At 45.7% G+C, this 21,691-nt stretch overlaps 1 protein-coding gene across 4 annotated transcripts in view; it reads right to left on the reverse strand.

Moving 5' to 3' along the window:
• Window positions 1–2,828: 2,828 nt before the first annotated feature.
• Window positions 2,829–21,691, reverse strand: part of Smox (spermine oxidase) — a 42,264-nt gene continuing 23,401 nt past the window's right edge. The window contains exons 3-8 of one of the 4 annotated variants that reach the window (XM_074074404.1): window positions 18,592–18,818; window positions 14,489–14,662; window positions 13,580–14,339; window positions 12,614–12,774; window positions 10,905–10,994; window positions 2,829–10,451 (exon numbers count right to left, since the gene is read on the reverse strand). In XM_074074404.1, the coding sequence (XP_073930505.1) occupies window positions 10,323–10,451; window positions 10,905–10,994; window positions 12,614–12,774; window positions 13,580–14,339; window positions 14,489–14,662; window positions 18,592–18,818 (1,541 nt within the window). In that variant the 3' untranslated portion in view covers window positions 2,829–10,322. Of the gene's footprint in view, window positions 10,452–10,506; window positions 10,995–12,613; window positions 12,775–13,579; window positions 14,340–14,488; window positions 14,663–18,591; window positions 18,819–21,691 lie in introns of those variants that run through there. The other 3 variants (XM_020186847.2, XM_074074402.1, XM_074074403.1) reach the window with 3 other exon arrangements.

Here is a 21,691-nt window from a genome sequence, read left to right on the forward strand (position 1 = left end):
GTGAGTATGAACAAAGTTATATGCATGTGTGAAAATGTCACAATGAAGCCCATTCTTTCTTACAATTAATATACGCTAATAAAAAGGAATTTAAAAGACAATAGTTCAGTTGTGTGTGGTGGCTCACACCTGTAATCCTAAAATTACAGGAAGATTATTCAGGAAGAAGAGATCAGGAGGATCACAGCTCATGACCAGCCCAGACAAAAAGTTAGCAAGACCCCATTTCCATCAATCAGTTGGTCATCTCCAGCTACACAAAAGGCATAAAAAGGAGGATCACAGTCCAGGCCAGCTCAAGCAAAAACTCAAGACCCTATCCCAAAAATTACTGAAGTAGAAAGGGCTGGAGGTATGGCTGCCTCACAAGTGCAAGGTGCTGAGTCTAAAACCCCAGTACTGTGGGAAAAAAAAATACCTCACCATGGGTACTAATCAAATCTCTCAATGATTCAGAAGGTAATCTCCATGCCCAGGCATTGCTAAGTTTTTTATTAAATTGTGGTGGTGGTTCAAAATTTTGATGGTAGAGAATTGATTATAATAACTGTCCAAGGACGTAAAAGATAGAAAATTTAAGGAAGTAAGAATGAAGACAAATTGTCCAGAAAGTTACTCCTGGAATAGGCCTGGCCTGTAAGATTGTTTAATCCCCTCTGTGAAGGAGAAGGATGAATACTCTTGACTAAAAACCCTGTTATGACCCCACAAACTTTATTGCATATTGTGTACAAAAGTACCTTTGAGATTGTTCTCTAGAAGAAGGAAAGAGACATCAGAGATGAAAAAACACTGGCCAGAGTAGGTGCTATGCAAGTAGAAAGGTGATAGGTCTCTGACTAACTCTAACCCAGGGTGAGTTCCCCATTCCTGCATGAAGAGCTGGAGTAGATATGCCTGCTGATAGCCAAGCTCACTTCTTTGGTTCTCTGACTCATGGAATGAAGGTCATTATGGTAGGAAAAGCCACAAGGAAGCCCCTGGCAGGAGCTGCTGCCAACACTGAAGAATCCAGGAGTGAGGCTGATAGTCACATGGAGCTCTGGAGGTGGCCCTGGCCTTCCGCAGCTTCTAAAGCTTCTCAGGTAATTCCAAGTGCAACCAGTGTGAGAACCATAACTCTAACCCTCAGACTTCTCTGTGCAATCAAATCATCTGGTTTAAAATGCTCATTCTGATCCAGTAGCTCTGGGATGGGGCCTGGGATCCTGAATCTCTAACAAATTCCCTGGTGAGGCCAATACTGCAGCTTTGCTAGCACACTTTGAAGTCTTTGGACTTGCAAAAGACATGGAAGACCAGCAAAGCCCTGGAACACCCTCAAAGCTGTTGGGAAGACCTAAGACCTGCTTGCAAAGTAACTTAAAGATAAGCAACTCCCCGGAAGAAGAGTGACCTGGGAGTTTGGGGGATGAGAGACAACCAACGTGGGGAGGAAGGAGGTGATTAACTCCAGCTCTCTGCAAAGCATGAAGCACAGCTGAGCCTTGCCAATAATGAGGTAGTCAGCACAGGTTGGCCCAAATGTGCACCACCAGGAGATCTTGTTGCAGCGCAGTCTCATTCAGGTCAGAGGAGGATCCTGCATCTCCAATGAGTTCCAAGAGATGCTGCTTCTGCTGGTCCAGGGACCACACTCAGAAGAGATGGGGTATAGGAAAAAAACAAAGGTAGTTCATTGAGAATTGATGAGGTGTGATAAATAATCCTACACAAAATGGAAGCAAAAAAAGGAGAAAAGAAAACACAGGGTTCACTGCCAGAAGGAGACAGAGTCGTGATTCCAGTCTCATCGGATTTGACCTGCCTGTTTGGCCAGATAAACAATGAATGGACCATGAAAGACCAGAATGGAGGATGGTAATTCAACTCCTTGGGAAATGGACATGGCCTGGCAGCTGCTCCTGGAACGTCCTGGAGCCTCAGCTCTCTGAGCCTTGGCAACTGGGGCCTAGTGCTGGCTCCACGGAATCCATGTTGGCCCCAGCACATTTCAAGGATGCTTTGGTACAAATGAGGGCTGTAGAAACCTAGCCATCTGCTGTTGTGAGATTAACCAGAAGCATGTTTTTCTCGAACCATAAAGCGGAGAACAAAGATGCATGATAACCCAATGTCAGCCCCTGAAGGAGAACCAAGGCAAAACATTACACTCCCTGCCAGTGGGAATGCAGGAGACTGGAGCCATTACAACTTGAACTTCTAAAGCTAAGTCTACTCACACTCTGTGGCCTTTCAGTTCTTCTCTTAGGTATATACCCTATAAAGGGCTGGGGGTGAGGCTCAAATGGTAGAGAGCATGCTTAGCAAGCACAAGTCCCTGAGTTCAAATCCCGGTTCTGCCAACAATGAAAATATACCCTATAGAAATGCATTTATATATTTACCAGAAGTCATACTAGAATGTTCATAACCACACTGTGTTTAATAGCCAAAAACTTAAAGATATTTCCCATCACCAGAGTAGATATAGCATATCACATTCAACAGTGAGAATGAACAAATGTTTGAATCTCAGACATGATTATAAATTAAAGAACCCAAGCACAATGGTATGTTCACATGAAATACAAAAATGCACAAAACTAGAAATGAGAATGGTGGTTCAGGACTGTAATCTTAGAAATGCAGGAATTGGGGGTAGAAGGATCATGGTCTGAGGCCAAAGCACAAGACCCCATCTGAAAAATAAACTAAAGCCAAAAGGGATGGGCGTGTGGCCCCAGTTGTAAAATTCTAACCTAACAAGTGCAAAGCCCTAAGTTCAAATCCCCCCCCAAAAAATGGGCAAAACTAAGCTAAGGTGTTAGAAATTTTGATAGTAATAATTCTTTGCTATAATTTGGATCTGAAATGTCCCCCCAAGGCTATGTGTCATAGGCTTGGTCTCCAGCATGGTACTTTTGAAAGGTGGTGGAAACTTTAATAGGTGGAACCTAGAGAGAAGTTAGATCATTGGGATTTTCCTTTAAAGGGGATATTTGGATATTTGTACCCAAGCCCCTCTCTTCCTCTCTTTGCTTCCTGGCTCCCATGAGGTGAGCAGCTTGCTATACCACATGTCCCCCCACCCCACCCCTAAACCTGGCCATGATATGCTGACTTACCTCAGGTCCAAATGCAATGAGTCTGCCTGGCCATGAACTGAAACCTCCAAAACTGTGAGCCAAAATAAACCTTTCCTCTTTATAAGCGGATCATCTCAGATACTTTCTTACAGTAATGGAAAGCTAACACATCTTTGGTGGGAGTAATGACTGGAAGTAGGCTCAAGGAGCACTTCTGTTTCTTGATCTATTACATGAGGAAGTTCAAAATTCAGAAAGCTGAACACGCAAGACCTGTGTACTATGCATGCAATCATATTCCAATAAATAACTTTTTTAATTTTTTAAATGGGACCTTAGTTGTCCCCATGAGGAAGACAGATTTAATGGGACACAGTAAATACATTCATACCTAAGAGTAATTCTTCACACCTGTGTTACTCATGTCAACACATGTAAGTGTTGTATACACAACCCTGAAGTCCACCTTCACTTGGGGAACAAAATATAGTAGTGTTTATTGATTGATTGATTTAGTAAATGCATTTCTTGAAGCATAATTCCACTTTCTCAGCACAGGGCCTAGTATAAAAAATAACTCATTAAACATCTCATGGATGAACAAAAGAAAATATCTCACCTTGGCACCAAACAAGTCCTCTTTACCATTCAGAGTGAAAAATCAATACTGTAGAATAAACTACAATCTTATTTTATTCATTTATTCAATATTAATTAAATTGAGGTCCTGTAATTTGATTTTGTTTGTTTGCTTGTCTGTTCGTTTGTTCGAATTCAGAAAAGCTCAGAGAATCAGGAACACATGCTGTTCTCAGAGCTACAAGAGGATTCTATTCCCATATGGCCAGAAGATGGCGCCAGAACCTGGATTTTAATATAAAAAAAAAAAAAAAAAAAAATCCTTGCTACCAGAGATCCAGGCCTGGGCTCCTAGCCATTAGAGAAGGGAAGAGAGTCTGGTCCCTCTGTGCCTCTCTCTTCAACTTGAGAACCCCCACAAACACCTGCTGGAGTGAGGACAGTGAGGATACAGAAAGAGCAAGGGTAGAAATGCTACTGTGAAACTGCAAGGGGAAAAAGAAGGTGGGGTGATGAGAAAGAAAAGCATACTGACATGTGGATGGAGTAGTGAGATGGGAAAGTATGAGATACTTGGGGCACGGGATCTACAAGTTAAAGGTGACTCTAGGAGAGGCAAAGCCTCACCTCCTGTTGTGTCAGGAGGGAGGTCACACAGGAGAGGCGTGAAGGCTTTAAAGCTTGTTGGCTGGGTGAGGAAGTCACCTCTAGGTGACTTCTACCTTCTCTATGAAGCAGGAGACCATTACCTGGTGTCAGAAGAATGAAGTTGTGGGGGAGGAACGAATATCAAAGGTTTAAGGGGAAAGAGCTGAAAAGGAAAGCCCAAGAGGACTATCACCAGGGCTGAGGAATGGCCCCATTTAGCTTGATTTCTTTATTCCCTTGTTCATTCATTCTGCAAGTATTTATTGCTAACCCAGTATTATGCCAGGCACTATTTTGGACACACACTTGATAGGCAGCAATGAACATGGACCTTACACTGTAGAGGAAGGAGGAGTAGGCAAATACAGAAATAAGCAAACACACACACACACACACACATAATAGCATCAGGGAAATGAGGGATAATGAAGAAACAGCAGGGGAAGGTAACAGAGAGTGGGGGAGGCTATGAAAACAGGGTGCTTAGGGAAGTCTTCCCAGAGAAGTAAAATCTGAGTAATCTGAGTAGAGATATGAGGGGGGAGGTGATTCCAGACAAAGGAAACAACCAGGGACTAGAGAAGAAGAGGGTGTAGGAGACACATGCCAAAGGGTGAGGAGATCACTTGTGGTCCCTAGTGTGAGGGTTGTCACTAGAAACCAGAAAGGCAGCATGGCTAGATGATATGAGATGTTCGCACTGGCTGCTCTGTGTGGCTAACAGGCTAAAAGGGACAGATGTAGAAGAAGTGACACCACCTAGCAGGCTGTCTAGCCTGCTGCAGTCATCAAGGGCAGAGATGCAAAAGCAGTGGAGGAGATCCACAGTGGTCAGATTTAGGGTGCTCTGTAGGGAGAATGGCTAGACTTGCTGCCAGTGAATCTGATGATCAGATGTAGAGTGGATGATGATAAGGTGTTTGCCTGGAGCAAGTGGTGGGATCTCTTACTCAAATGAACAAGACTAGGGGTAGATTTGGGAAGTAGCAGGGGACATTTACTGCTTTGGAAAGATCTTATAGGCAGTGTCATGTGTTTGGTTTGGTTTGTTTCACTTTATTTTGGCTACCAGGTATGCCTCTGTGTTTTTCTCCAGAGACACCTGCTGGGGGCCCAGACATAGGTGTGGCTTGGCTCATTATTGGAATACTGCTGACTGGCTTTAAGAGAACAAAGGTCAAGAGAGTTGAGGGTATTGGAAAGAGATCAAGTGAAATGATAGACCAAATGTAAAACCCAATTATATTTAGTCAGGGCTGATCACTGTGAGAAACCTAACCCAAACTAATGTAAGCAAAAGAAGCAGAACCAATGGCCTGTGGAACTGGAAAGGACAGTGAAGTTGTTTACAAAAGAGAAGATATAAAGTGACACATGGTCTTGAACTGGATAGATGACTATGTGGCACCATATGCCCCACGTATGAAATGGGGACAGTTGCATATCTAAGACTAAAAGGTAAAATGTAGAGGGGATAGCCAATCCAACAAATCAAAATTGCACAGTTTGCAGAAATAAAATATGCCTAACACCTTGAACATTCCTGCAAAATCAGTATCAAACAACGACAGCTAGAATCATGGGAAGTGAGGATGGCTTTTGTATCCATACATCTCCAGTTAAATAGTAGGAAGCAGGGCAGTGACCAACTCCTTCATATCTGTATTAAATACAAAACATGAGGTTAGGTGTCTGGTCACCTTAGCAGGGTGATGATTGTGGTGGTGATTGTTTGCTCTGCACAAATCAGGAGTAGCCCAACAGCCCAGCCAGTTATTATAAGAAAACTCAGCCTCCTGTAAGTCTACCATTAAGTTAGGCAGACCATTCATTAGACAAGCAATTTTCAAACACTGAGCCAGCAGCCCACCTCACTCTGCACATTGGGGTTGCCCTTAAGTTCATTCCAACAGGCCCAAGCAAATGCAGAGTGGTTGCTATAGTTTGGGTCTGGAATGTCCTACAAAGGCCTGTGTTAAAGGCTTGGTCACTAGCCTGTGGCACTATTGAGAGGTGGTGGAACCTTTAAGAGATGGGGCTTTGCTGGGCACTGGTGGCTCATACCTGTAATCCTAGCTACTCAGGAGGCAGAGATCAGGAGGATCATGGTTCAAGGCTAACCCAGGAAAATAGTTTGAGAGACCCTATCTCAAAAATACCCAACACACACACACACACACACTCATGCACACACAAGGACTGTCAGAGTGGCTCAAGTGGTAGAGTGTCTATCTAGCAAGCAGGAGGCCCTGAGCTGTTCAAACCACAGTACTACCAAAAGAGAGAGAGACAGAGACAGAGAGAGAAAGAGAGAGAGAGAGAGAGAGAGATGGGGGCTTCATGGAAGGTATTCATTGGTGTCATGCCCTTGAAGGGAATATTATGATCCTGGCCTCTTCCATTCTCTCTCTTTGCTTTCTGGCCACCAGAAAGTGAACACATGTTCCTGCCTTATTTGTGGGAGGAAAAGACACTCAGGCAGCTCCCAGGAAGTATAAGATAATAGACTGCTCATCTGTCACATAGCATCAAAGGCAGAAACAGTACCTGCAAAGTACCCCAGGCCCTCTGAGGAAATGTTTATAAAGTCACAACTGAACACCTTGACTGTGGATTCCTTGATGTCAACAGCACAAAACACCATGCAAACAAGTCCACATAGAATCCAGCAGGAAAGAACTTTTCTCCCCAAGTGAACTTTTACCAGACAGTGGGGATCACATGGCAACTGGAATGAGTGTTGGCCTGAACATCCTGCATTTGCTAGAATCCTTTGGGTTTCGGTCAGTGCCACATCTGCTTCAGTCGCCACATGGAATACATCCTGTGTTCCTGGTACAAGTTGCTTCTCATTCCTGAAGGGCTTTTGTTCTTCCTTGTTTATCTCTGATTTTGCTGGCCTCAAACTCAAAATCCTCTGCCTGAGCCTCCCAAGTGCTGAGATTATGGGCATGCATCACCATGGTACAATTATTTGATGTGCAGGCAGCACACTGGAGGGCAGGTTGCTTTGGCAAACTCTCCAGGACCACTCTTCCCACACCTGTCCTCCTCCCATGGCTCCCAAGGGTCCCCCTTGGATTCCTCCCAGGGTTATTCCTTGCCCCATGAGATGGTGTTCTCCCTAACCTGTTCTTCTGGGAACCTTGATTTCCTCTGCTGTGCAATGCTCCTCCAACTTCTCACTCAGCTGCAGAGACAGAGAGAATGAGGGGACTTGGAGAATGTCTTCAAATCCTATTTCAATGTTTTAAGGTGAGTCACACATACAGAAATGTGCATAAATCCAATGTATAACGAGATGCATTTTTACCAATGTATAACAGCATCAACGCTCACTAACTACCCTCTAGCTCCTCATTGCTAACACCATAGATTAGTTTTACAGGTTCCTGAACTTAATATAAAAGAAATCATCCAGTCCATAGCCTGTGCCTGGCTTCTTTCATTCCACAGTGATTTTTTAGATTAATCCACATCATTGAGAATAGCTGTTCATTTTCTCTTACTTTTAGGTAGTATTCCACTATATGAATGCACTAGCTTATCCATTTCTGCGTTGGTAGACATCTGGGCTGTTTCCAGTTTCCAACTGTTATGAGCTCTGCGGTGATAGACATTTGGGCACACAATTTTGGTGAGCATCTATCTGCACTCAGATTTCTCTTGGGTGGAAACCAGGAGTGGAAATGCTGGCAAGCACATGGCCTGCCACACAACCTCTCAGTGTGGCTGTGTCTGCTCCAGCAATGGCCTCAGACTGTTTTTGGTGGCACCAGCTTCCTCTTCTCTAGGACAATACAATAGCATGAACATATACTGTCAAGACAGGCAGATCTCAGTGCAAATCTCAACATCACCACCCGCCTGAGGACACTGGGCAGCTAATTAACTTCTCAGAAGTTTCACTTACCAATGGGGCTACATCGCCCTTCCCAGTCAGGGCTGGCATCTATGCCAAGTTAAGAGGCCATGTGTCCAGCATTTATGACTGCCACTCAGCCAGTAGGCAAGTGACACTAAGTAAAAGCTCTCTCTCCCTCTTACCCACACATAAAGCAGTCAACAAACAAACCTTTCTGGCCCTCTCATCCCTACAGAACCCTTCACATTTCTGATGCCTGGAACCCTGAGAAGTTGGTTACGACATTCCTCCCCATACTTGTGTCATAAGGCTACTTTTATCCATTCCACTGTAGTTGATAGGGAAACCCAGGAACACAGGCATCCATCACAGGTGAACCAGTGCTTTCCAAGGCAAAGTTAACAGAATGTAAGGGAATCTTCCCACAAAGTAACGCTAGGCCAGGGAGAAGAGAGTTTACATGCTTTGACCAAAGTAAGATATAAATTTACACTGTTTAAATGCTGTTGTGGAAACATGTCTGACATACTGTTAGTTTTATTTTTAAAAAAAGCAGAATGCAGAAGAGAATGAATACTTTGGCATTTTTGTATAAAAAAGAGAGAGACTGTATCTTTCTATTGGCCTATCTAGGAATAGATGCACAAGACACTAGCCGCAAGGGGCTGTGGAAGGGCAAGCATGGCTCGGGGCTCATGAGGGAGGGGATGTTTCAATGGGTCCCTAAAAAGCTTTGAGGCTTGAGCCACATGGGTAGGTTCTTCTATTCAAAATGTTTATTATATATGCATATTTAAATGGCAAGTTATGCCAGCAAATAGGTACAAATCTCTCACATAAACTCTAAGACTTCTGGTGGGCCAGCCTAGTACAGCAGGGTGCTGTTCAGAAAGTACACACAGGTGTGGCAGGTGTGTAGGTACGGTTATGTCTACATGTTGGACATCTCCACCATAACCTAGGGTGGGTGGAGAGAGAAGGTACAGTCCTATCAAGGACAGGGCCCTTATGTCTGAGGAGGGGACCAACCTGAGTACCTACGAAGTTGGGAGAGAAGGGTCCACCTGGCTTTTCACAACTTCTCATCACCCCATCCGCTTAACTCTACAGAATTCAAATTCTAGCATGAGAAATCTGGTGGAGTGGCTCAAGTGGTAGTACGCCTGCCTAGAAAGCATGAAGCTCTGAGTTCAAACTCCAGGACTGTCAAAAGTTTTTTAAAAGTCTAAATTATCCTGAACTTTCTGTGTGTGTGTGTGTGTGTGTGTGTGTGTGTGTGTGTAGGGTATGTAGTGTGTTGATGTAGGTGTGTGGAAGTCTCGGCAGAGAAGTATATGTGAAGGAAATATGGGTTTTTACTCAGCAAAAAGAGAAGAAAAGTCTCTCCCCCAATAAGTGATAGGCCCTTGTAATATAGCAGGTGGGCAACATATCCCCCTGCCAACAAACCCACCTTCCCAGAGACTCAAAAGCAGCTTCTCTGAGGGTCAGACCCACCACCCTGTGGCCAGTGACAGATTAATAATGCACACTTCTGAGCCTGGCATGGAGCCACAACTGGGGCCCTTCCACAGAACTTACCTTCATTCCATGCAGCTTGTCATCCAATCAATCTCCAAGAAAATCGGCAAGGGCCAGTGGACCTATCCTGAAGGAGCACTGTGCTAGGAGAGGCCCATATTCCTGATGTGCCTCACTGAACAGTTTCAGACAGGAGTAAGGGGACACCCACTCCAGGCGCCTTCCCTTTTGAGGACACAGCAGGCCTACCACCCCTTACTCAGCAGGTGTGATTTAAACACACACACACAGACTAAGGAGAACTGCAAAGAGGCAGGAAGGATCACCTCTTTTATTATCCCAAAATGCAAAGTATTAAAGGCACTTGCAATGACAAGGGAGGAGGGGAGGCACAGAAGGTCAGCATCCCAGCAGAGGTAAATCACAGGGCCCCACCTGGTAACTGTCTGACCCAGAGAAAAGGACAAGCTACAGGGCCAGGTCTGAAGCCAGCTAGGGTGTCTAGCTCTACAAAAGATAAAAATCCATTCTACAGAAGATTAGGAAATTAGGAGTACACAGGGACAAGGAGCAGGGATGGCAGTCACGAGTTAGTGGTTCTGTAAGGAACACGCTCGACAGTAAGGACAGCCTCAGGGTCCCTACTGGAAGCGGTCTCGGTACATCTCGATGAGACGAGCAGCCTCACGCTGGCCAGACAGCAGAGCACCATGGGTGGTGGAGTAGTACTTGCGGTGAGTGGCCTCGCCGGAAAACAGCACCTGCATGGGCTGGGCAGAGGAAAGGGGAGGTGAGGACAAGGGAACATCAGAGGCCAAAGGGCTCCCTGTCTCCCCCAGACCTGCTCTGCATACCATAATTCAGACAGGAGTGGGCAGGCATCTGAAATGCAGCTATCGCTGCTTCCACAGGATGAGGAGCTACCCATCCTACATGGTCACCCTCCCCTACCTCTTCCCCAAACATCCAGGCCTCAATTCTTTCTGTCCTAAAGCTGTTAGAAGTCCTGGCTCTGCAGTCTCATAGATTCTGTGTGCCTCTTAATATTGAACTCAGGGCAAGTGGGTCAACATCCCTATGCCTTGATTTCCTCATCAGCTAAATGAGTTTATACCACCTACTTCCGAGGGCAGTGGTAAGGATTAAGTGAAACCATGTGTCTAAGCACTTAGAACCTGGAAGAACACAAGCACTCGATAAAGTTAGGTGGTAATTTAACAAACCTTTATGAAGCCCCTGTTAGAATCCAGGGACTGTTCTGGGCACTTGGATGATAAAAGGTGACCAGGCTGCTGCTTTGTGGAGCTTCCATGCTGGTGGGGAAGCCAGACACGAGACCCAGTTACTAAACAATGCCATATGTGACATGATGGGTGTCTGGGTAAGGTGCTGAAAGCCCAGGAAAGAGATATAGTGTCTGGGGGATCCCACCACTTCCCAGAAGTCAGAGCCTTCAGACTGGTTCTCAGAAGACGTTGGTGAACAGATAGGCAAAGGGCATTCTGACAGAGGGAAAAAGTGGGGCAAAAAGGCACCACCCTGGGGAACAATGAAAATTTTGGTATAGTCAGCACTCAGCCTCAAGAAAGCAGACTGTCTAGGTGAGGTGTAGGCAAAGTTCAAGTTCTTGCATCCCAAGTTTGCACATGAACTTTATCTTAGTGTCTTTTGAACTGCATGTGCCAAGTCCTGACAGAATGCAGAACTTCTAATCCAGCAGGTCTTAGGTGGACTGAGAATGTGCACTTCCAAAAAACTCTCAGGAGAGGCTGTATCCCATCAAGAAACCCACAGAGGTTGTTAAATGGAAAGGGGCGGGAGTTCGGGCAAAGCAAGCTGTCTACTCCCACATCCACCAACTCTCCTCTTTCTCCTCAGTAATAAAGCCCTGGTTTTCAACTAGGCCCAATGTCATCCAAAATAAAAATGATGTGGCCTAGCCTTTCCACCAGCAAGGAATCATGTGACTAAGTTCTGGCCAATGAGCGTTAAGTGCACTGTTGCTCAGAAACCAGGGTTCAGGCTCCAATGGATCTCATATTTTTTGCCTTTCTTCCTCCTTCCAGCCTAAGATGCAGATGTAAAAGACACAGCCTTTGCAGCCTTCTTGGATCACAAAGAGACCCTGAACATAGAAGTGAGATGGAAATGATACCAGGTCCTGATGTTCTCCTTCCACTGTCCTTTTGTGTGATGAAAGTAAACTCTATTGTTTAACCCACAGTTTTGTTTTCTTTTGCTTTTGTTGCATGCACTACTGAGACAGGACTAGTAACGAGAGGTTTGCTTTTTAGGGAGATAGCTGTGACAGCAGTAAGGGCATCTCTGAGAACCTTTCCTTTCTCTCTCTGAGCACAGTGCACCTTGATTGACTGAACTCTCCATCACCAATTACTCCAAAGAAGTATTTTAAATAAATTCCTGTTGGGGTTTTAAGATTTATGGTATGTGTACGTACTGGGAAAACATTTCCATTGTATCAGTACTGCCTGAGAAAACATTCTACTCTTCCCCAAATATTCTATAGCTACATAATCCAATATGGTAGCCACCATAGCCACACGTGGCTATTGAATTTGCAATGTGGTTAGTACAATCAAGGAACTCAACTATTTATTTATTATTTAAATTCTAATTAATTAAGTTAAAAGTGGCTAATGCTAACATACTGGCCAGAACAGCATGGCATGGTTTGGTTTTCACAATCTCAAGAAAGCATTTAAAGTTTCTATTTGATTCCACTTTTCTCTTCCAGATGTTAAGTACATATTACCTTCTTGTTTTCCTTTTCATGATAGGACCTACTCCACCACTGCCTCACCTTAGCACCTCGTACTAAACACTACCCTACTCCACCTCACTCTGACCAGACACACAAAATCCCCACTCTCTGCCCCCTTCGCCTCTCCTCACCAAACATAAGCCCACTCACCGCTGTCTTGGAGCTCTCCGTGTATGGTAGGGGCTTTGCCAGCTTCTCCACATCTGCTCCACTTGAGCCCACCTGCGTGTATGAATAGGAACCTCGGAAGTAGGGGTTGCTACCCCAAGCAGAACGCAGGATTCGCCGAGGTTTTGGAATATTGGGGTTTCCTGTTGGAGAATCACAAGAGCCAAAGGGATTGAGAATAAGAAAGAGGTGTATATGGAAGACATCCCAGAATGGACAACCCTACCCCACCTCCTAGGCTGCCAGGAACAGGCATTTAGAACTGAAGAGGTAGGAGAGAGGTTGGGACTCAAATTGTGTATCCACTCACATCTGGGTAACTCTCAGAAAAATACTTCATTTCTGGAGGCCTTAACCTATCTTAAAAATAATTACACTGTAGTTTTGGGTAAGACCACTTGCCTCGCACATGTGAGGCCTTGAGTTCAATCCTCAGCACTGAAAAGAAAATCAGATAGATTTTTCTCCTTCTGATATCAGGGGTTCCTATAAAGTTCTCCTGGGATAGTGGGTAAAAAACAGTTCATCTAAAAGCTGAGCCCTCAGAGAGGGCTGGAGGTGTGGCTCAAGTGGTAGAGCACCTGACTAGCAAGCGTGAAGCCCTGAGTCCTGAATTCAAACCCAGTACCACAAAAAACAAACAAACAAACAAAAACCACAAATCCACCTCGTAGCAAGGCAGTTTAAGAAATGGGTAACTGGTAATAATGCCTGGATTTTTTAACCATCAGCCTCCAGGAAGAGAGACACAGAGCCCGTCATTTACAGTGTTTTAGTCTCCAAATTGGGAGCGTGTCAGCAATTTAAGAGCCAAAAGCTAAAATGGTGTCCTGCAGTGGCTCTCCCAGGAGGTACAGATACTTGAGTGTCACAGTCTAGACAGAGTAGGGGATGAGAAAGGGACGAGGGGGAGGAGGCAGGAGCAGACAGGATAGGTGTAGGGCGCACCTGTGAATTGACGTAGCATCTCCGTGCAGATCTCAGCCACCGCTTCGTCATCACACTTCTCCATGACGAGCGCCTCCTCCCCACAGATCCAGCCACTAAGCACATGGCCATAGCGCTCCGGTGGATACAGGACATCAAAGCCACAGATCTTGCGGAACCAGAGCTCAGGTGGGTAGGTGAGGGTGCGGCTCTCTGCCTCATCCTCCCACACAAACTGCAGGCTGTTGCACTCGGGGCCCCAGAAGGGCTCCTCAAATTCAAGGAAGATCTTGTCAGTGGTACTGATGCCCAGGCGGTGGATGGCAGCCACCTTCTCCGTGGGCAGGCCTGGCTGGAAGAAGCTGGTATACTGCCTCTTGAGCACGCCCAGCGACACAGTCACGATCACGTGGTCTGCAGGGATTACCTCACAGTCCTCGCACTCCACCACCACGGGCCACTGCTCATCCTCATCCCACCCATCCCCCTGGGAACCCTCTCCACTCTGGCGGCCCTCCCCAGTGCAGTGATTGTGGTCACCCTTAACACGAGGCTCAATCTCAGGGCCCCGGGGATGGGCTGAGGCCTGGTCCCAGTGAATGCAGCGGACAGGTTTTCCCAGCTGAATGACGTGGGCGGGGATGCCGTCAGCTAGCAGCTCCACCACCCGCATGAAGCCTGAGGGGATGATGTGATGAGCACCAGGGATCTCGGTCCACTCCCCAAAGGCACTCAGGGACACCTCATCCATGCTGTGTGAGCTGCTCTCACAGCTCTCCACCTGTGGGAGGACCCAGAGAGAAGCCAGGTGACACGTGGGCCAAGCCCGGCAAGGAACAAGAGCTCTGAGGAGCACAGCCCTCCTCAGACCCAGACTCCCCCAGAATCAGTCTTCTTCACTCTGGCACCTGTCCTCAACAGCAAAGATACCTTCAGGTACTGCTGGATCATGGCGAGCTTCAGGCGCTTGGTGGCCTCTGTGTCGTCAGGGTCATCCCTGATTCGGTTGCGCACCTCCTCCCGGGTGAACACCCCGACGCTGTTCTGACTCTCAGCATTGACTGGTTTACCATGCCGGAAGAACTCCTGGGTCAAGTTATAGACCTGCCAGAGAGACCTCAGGAGACTGAAATCACACTCCCTTGTCCCACACCTCCACCTCACAAAGAAGGGACCCAACTCAAAAGTCACCAGCTCCCAGGTATCCCTTAGATGTTCCGAGCCCTTATATGAGGCTGAGCAGGCTGTGGAGTGGCACCCTTTCTGAGCAAGCAGCTTATAGCCTCAGGCCTGTGAGGGAGGTGGGATGGGCCAGGCTTTCTTGCTGGACCCTCCCCTAGAACAAACAGATGCTTGGTGTTTAAATAGTCTAGAGCAAGAACCTGCCCCGCATGGGCTTGTACAGGTCTATAAGGGCCCATGGAGAAGACAGGTCAGCCCACATTCACCTTTTCCAAGAACCAAATGTACAATCCTTTCCCTGCCTCCTACTCTGCTGTCTCCCAAGACCTGGTCAGTGTTTGAGGGGAAAAGGAACAGAGAGGAGCCCTGAGATCTGATCACTCAAACACCTTCGCCCACTCTGCTCAGGTCCATACAAAGCACCCCTTCATTTTAGTTTCAGATGCAAAGGATGAGAGGACCATCTCAAAGAGTCCCCAGCCAGGGAATGGAAATCATTTTATAGGCATATTTCAGCCAGAACTCCAAACCATTCCCCATCTACAGATAGTGACAACTGGTCACTTTGTACAGGGTTCTTTTGCCTCCCTTGCCTGCCTGGTATGTAACCCCACCAAATACTGGGAAGGTGTCCCTTTCCTGAGTCAGGCCCCAACACACATTCATTGAGCTCCATCCTACACACTGCTTGTAAAAGTGAGCAAGAAAGATAAGACTCCTTAGCCCTTGCCCATACTCAGGTAGGGAGACATTCCATGACAGCTGTTCTCACAGGCTGTGCAGTGGTAGGAGAAGGATCCAGGGCTGTAAGACCAACCCAGGCAACCCTGGATAGCCAGGTTGGCAGTGAGAGGGAGAAGAAAAGTGTTTCAGGCAGAGGGAACAACATAGTGAAAGACAGATTAATAGACAGAAGATACATACATACATACATACATAGATGCAGAAACATTCAGGAAACTTAAAGTGGGTCAGCCTTGCTGAAAGAGGCAAAAGGAGAAAGAAAGTTGTAAGAAATGACCTTGAAAAGGCAGGCAGGAGCCAGGGGCAAAAAGGACTTAGAGCTGTGTCAAGGACTCTGGGACTTCATCCAAGACCCTGACATCCCTGAAGGGTTGTTAGCAGGAAGATAGCATGATCCTCCACTGCTGCTCTCATCCCCTAACACTGGCAAATGTAGGTTCCTTCGCCAAGTGGTGTGTCTCCCTTCCTAATATGAGTTTGATGTGGTCAGCACATATTCACAGGAATGATGCTCGCCCTACACCGCAGCCCCAGGACAGGCGCTGGGGCCACAGGGTGAAAGAAAGTGGCGAAGTCTACAGATGTTACTCTCCTCACCCCACCATTCCACTCAAGAAAAAGACCTCCACATGAGACAAAAATATGAATTAAACATGCCTCTGCAGTATAAATTACACAGAAGAAAATGAGTTAAATTGTTCGTTCGTCTTCCCTCCCTACAGTCACAAGATGTTGGGTGTTTGGCCTTAATTGGAGTCCTCAGCAAATTCCTCCCGCAGGACCACTGCCAAGGAGTCAGGCTCTCCACTTGCCTCCTCCTTCCTGGTTTTTTTTCCGAGTGATAAGCACCATGGTAGCCAGTTCTTAACCCATGTTGACTGGAGGCCAAAACCCCCAGCTGAGGAGTAACAAATGTAGCTATCACTAACTAGGACAGCCTTAACTGAATATGGGTTTGTCATGTGGCTACAGTCTCCTCCACTATGTAAAATGACACCTTCCTGATGTGACCGAAGGAAAATGGGACAGATCTGTTACAGCTAGTACTGCCCCAATTCTTCTTAAGCACTTGCATTGGGATCTCAATCCTCATGACACTGGGAAGTAGATGTGAACAAGTCCATTTTACAGATGAGGGAAGTAAGAGAGGCTCAATAAACTTGCTCAAGATTATACACTAATAAATGTTAGAACTGGTATTCAGTTCCTCCTCCAGAGATTAAGCTTTACATGATACTACTGTACAAATTCATTTATTTCTTTAAAAATGTAACACATTCTGGGCTGAGGATGTAGCACTCAGTAGTAGAGCACTTGCGTAGCATGGGCAAAGCCCTGGGTTCAATCTCCAGCACTATATATTTTATACAATATATTGTTTATATATAAAAATAGGTATATAAAATACATTCATGAATGGACCTTCAAAGTCACCATTTTTGGAAGCCACCCTCGGTCAGGGCTTCACATGGCTCTTCAGAATAGCCTCCAATATTGGATAAGATACACACAGAGAAATCCTCACCTCACGGTTATACCTCCTCCTTCAAACCAAAAGCATTATCATCCAGACTGATACTCCACCTCATTCATCCTACTTTCCACAACTTACACTCTTGGCTTTCAAAAATCAAACCCAGCAAAAGTTGGTAATGATCTACATTTAAGGCACTTAAAGAACAAGTCATGGTCCCTGAGAGTCATTCTCAAAAAGTATCCATGCTTGAAACACTCTCAGTGGCCTGGGAATCAAGGTGCAGGCCAGGAGGGTCTACTTTGAAGAATATTAGTTCTTATCTGTTCACTAATAATTCCACCTCTTTGCACACAAGTGAAAACACGCAATATCATGGAACTGCAACAACATATCTTGTGAGGACACCACCACACAAAATACTGAGTATGCCTGTCTTCCATAGCACAGGGACCAATCCAAAGCAAGAGATTAGAAAACACATAATAAGTACTTGCTAGCCTGTTTATGTCCTAGAGCAAAGGGTTATTATACTACAAATGACAAGCTATCAGAAAACAAGTTCTACACATTAGCTTGCTTATTCAGTGCAGTTCACAGCACCACTGAAAGATACTAAAAATATTAATTTTTCAAAAAACCTGGACAATTCAAGGATATATGATATTGCTACTTCTATCTAACACTGGACTGAGATACTAGCCAGTGCAATAAGGTAAGAAAAATAAATAGTCTGAAGCTATGCTTCCAATACAGTAATTGCTAGACATTTATAGCAATTTAAAATTAAATATTTAGTGCCTCAGTTTTACCACATACATTGCAAGTGTTCAAAGCTCCAAGTGGCACATAACTGCCATACTGGATGGTGCAGGTCTAAAATATCTTAATCACTACAAAACGTTCTATTGAGCCAGGCACCAGTGGCTCACACCTATAATGTTAGCTACTCAGGAAGCAGAGATCGGAGGATCAAGGTTTGAAGCCAGATGGGCAAATAGTTCTGTGAGACCTTATCTCGAAAAAACCCTTCACAAAAAAGAGCTGGTGGAGTGGCTCAAGGTGTAGGCCCTGAGTTCAAGCTCTAGTACTGGGGGGAAAAAAAAGTTCTATTGAACAATGCTGGTCTTAGGATTAGAAAGGAAAAAGACAAAATGCTCACTGTTTTTCTACAGAGCTATATACATAAAATTCCAAAAAATATTATTAGAATACAAATTAATATATTAATACATTTATTAGAATTAAAATAATTTCTCAAGGGAGTTAAAATCAACATATAAAAATTAGTTCTATTGCTATATACCAGGAAAAAATAAAAAATTAAGTTTTAAAAAAATTATCATTTATAAGCGCATTCAAAAAAACAGAGCAAAAACAATTGCCACCACTCAAGTACCTAGCGATGACCCTAATGAAAGATGTTCAAGACCTTTTCAGAGAAATATTTAATTATACATATCAATAACTGTCTTGCACAGCACCTCTCTACGCATTTTCATTTTATTCTCAAACTGTCCTGTGTCTCCAAATGCAGGGCACAGAGAGTGTGCAAAGACAAGATCAGAATCCCAGAAGACCCCCAGCAGATCTCCCGACTTCACCCATGCCCAGACACCTGCCCACCCCTCACCTCGTTGTATAAATCGCTGAATTCCTCAACCACGTCCTTGGGGATCCTGCGGCCGTGGTTGGTAAGATAGCAGGCCACGCCATTCTTGGAATAGAGGCTGATGCGGCCCACGCTGCGCTCCCCATCGGTTGTCTCTTCCAAGAGGCCACTGGCTTCTGCTAGATGATAGATAGGATTCCCGTGGGAGCCATGGATCCAGGTGGCTCCCAGCTCAAAGGTGGCGTGTCCTGATGGTGACAACAACAGGCCCTTAGAGGGGCAGGGACTTCCTCAGAGAGGGCCAGAACACTGTTTCCCCTCCTTCCTCCAGGAGGATTCTTTCACACATCCCCAACAGGCAAAGAAAGAGGTCTCCTCTGGAAACCAACTAAAATCATCAGGAAACAGTTCCCCGAAAGTCATTTGCTCTAAGACAGTGACTGAGATGTGCCCCAGAGTTGCCTCACTGGATCAGTGAGAAGGCTGTCTTGTTTCCAGTCTCCTTTTCCCAAAGTAACACTAGATACCAGTCCTCCTTCCTCTGCCTCCCCACTTGGGAGAATACTGTGGCATCTGAGGTATAGCAGTCACAGTGAAGCATCAAGGTCTTCATCTGGCCTTAGTTCAACTCCTCAACACCCCCATGGTCCCAGAGTCTAAGCCCTTCTCTCAGTTAGAAAATGGTCCCTCCCAACACTACCTAAAGCACGAGGAAGATTCCACCCCAGAGCAATCTAAAACAAATTCCTAGGGAATATTAAGCCTTCCAATCCTTTCACACAGAGGGCAGAGCCCTAACTCTATCTGGGGCGGTGGGTCATTCTTGGGTCCAAGCTGGGATAGGCCTGGAAACTGGTTCTACTTCCCATCCCTAGCCAAGGTACCAGATCTCTAAAGCAAGCTGCCTCTGTCCTGAGCCTGTTTCCTCTTCTGATGCTGTAAACACTGGGACACATGCCTTTCCTTGCCTACCTAATTCCCAGAGAGGTTGAAACAATGCAAGGAGAACAGAGGAAAACTTTTTTTTTTTTTTTGGTGTTTTGTTTTGTTGCAGGCCTAGTTCAAGAAACGTGTCCCTGTACACACACCCTTGGCAACATGACTTTACCATTCCTCCCAAAAAGGTGGGGTCTGTTTCCCCACCCCTTGAATATCTGTCAGACTTACTTGTGAATTGCTTTAATTAATAGAATGTGGTGAAAGTGACATTTGTGACTTCAGATACAAGGGATCCGGGAGTCTCATGGCTTTCACTTTCACTCTCTAAATGTGACAACCATGGAAAGAAGCCCATGCTCATCCTGCTGAAGACACATGTTCCAGCCCAATGCCTATGTTCACACCAGACATGAGGGTAAAGCCATCTCAGATACTGTAACCAATTCTAGTTACACCTCAGACAACTGTCTCATACGGAAGATCCAAAGCAAGGCCAGCAAAAGACCCAACTACCTGAATCCTACCACACTCTGACCCCCAGAACTTGAGCAAATAAAAAGCTATTTTTAAGCCACTGCATTTGGGGTAGCTTGTTATGCAGCAATAGCTATCCAACATGTTCTAACAAACAGCAGTATTATTCTTCACCCCAAGGACTGGTCATGCACTTCTCTTTTTCATGCCTTTCCTTTCCTGGGCTGCTTCTAATTAAACTGCCAGTTACTAAAAATAGTCCTAAAATATTTATGTGCCAAAAACAAGAGAAAATACTACCTCCTGTCACAGCCAGCAAGATGGAATTCTGTGGTATCTCTGAAAGAGGAAGGAATGCATAGACCCCTTTGTTCAGGAAAAGTGGGCAGACTGAAGGGCATCAAAAGCTGAAAGCCCGATGCCCTGCTTGCAGGAGATGCCTAGTAGCCCCTGAGGGCATTAAATTATCAACCTTCCTCTACAACCTCAGGCTTGGGGCTCCCCAAAGTGTCTGGTCTGCTTTGAGCTGCCAATAGGAGCAAAAGGGAACAAGCACTCTGAGGAGGGAAGTGAACACCTCCCAGGGCAAAAAAAAGGAGCTCTAATTCACAAAACTGGGCAGCCCTGACTTAACACCTTTCATGCCTCCAAATGCTCATCAAAAACAGGTGGAAGTGAACAATTCAAGGTCAGAGAGCAAGGTCAGTGCCCCGCCTCTATTCCCAGGCTTTGCCAGGAGGTGGGAGGCCCAGAGCAAGGCCCATCTGGGAATGTTTCCTGCCCTCTCCCACATGCCCGTCCATCCCTGTCATTCTTGCTATATCCCTACATTTAAAGGCCACCAGGCACCATCTTCATGCAGCCTGCACAGACACTCAAGTGTCCTCTGAACTTCTGGCCCTAGACCTCTGCTCTCACCATCAACAGGTCACAACTACTGTTTCATGCCATAGCACATCTCAGCTGTCAGTTACCCCTGTGAATGGGTCATTTGTCCTCCCATGTTCTGAAGGTATCATCAAGACTGGCAAATCATAAATGGAACTGCTCTTCCCTGAGGCTCCCAGCCAGCCAGTCAGGTGTTAGCAAAGAGTCCTGGAGTTCTATGGACTGTCACAGGTTTACAAGTATTTTGGATAGCAGTTTCATCCCCACTGCCAGAAGACACTCCAGTGTGTGCCAGGGAAAGAGGGACAAATCTTCATATATACCTTCCAGGCACAGCCCTAGGGAAAGACTTTTTTTTTAGTGGTACTTGGGTTTGAACACAGGGCTTCAAACATGCAGGTGCTCTACCACCTGAGTCACGCTGGCAGACTGAGGAAGACTCTTATTGTGATCAATATGTCTGCAAGAAAAGAGAAGGTCTCCTGTGTGTCCTCGAAGTCTGCTGGTTCTCAGCCTGACCACCTATTTCTCTGAACAAGTGAGAACACAAAATTCTCTGGAGGATCCATGTCACTCACCTACTCCAGGCCACCATGTGTGGTCTCACTGGCTCATCTTCATGTTCCTAACTCTCTCAAAAAGTGGGCCAGAGCCCCACTGGCTGGGAAGCCAGGACATTTCCTTCCACTGCATTTCAGGCAGAATCCCTACTTCCTAGGACCCTTGGCACAATCTACCCAACCCAGGGGCAAGTCTCTTACCTGGATGCTTTCTCCGGGATCTCATTATCTGTAACTTGGACAGATCTTTGTAGACAATC

The sequence above is a fragment of the Castor canadensis genome, chromosome 5 (genome assembly GCF_047511655.1).
Source record: "Castor canadensis chromosome 5, mCasCan1.hap1v2, whole genome shotgun sequence".
Classification (NCBI taxonomy): domain Eukaryota; kingdom Metazoa; phylum Chordata; class Mammalia; order Rodentia; family Castoridae; genus Castor; species Castor canadensis.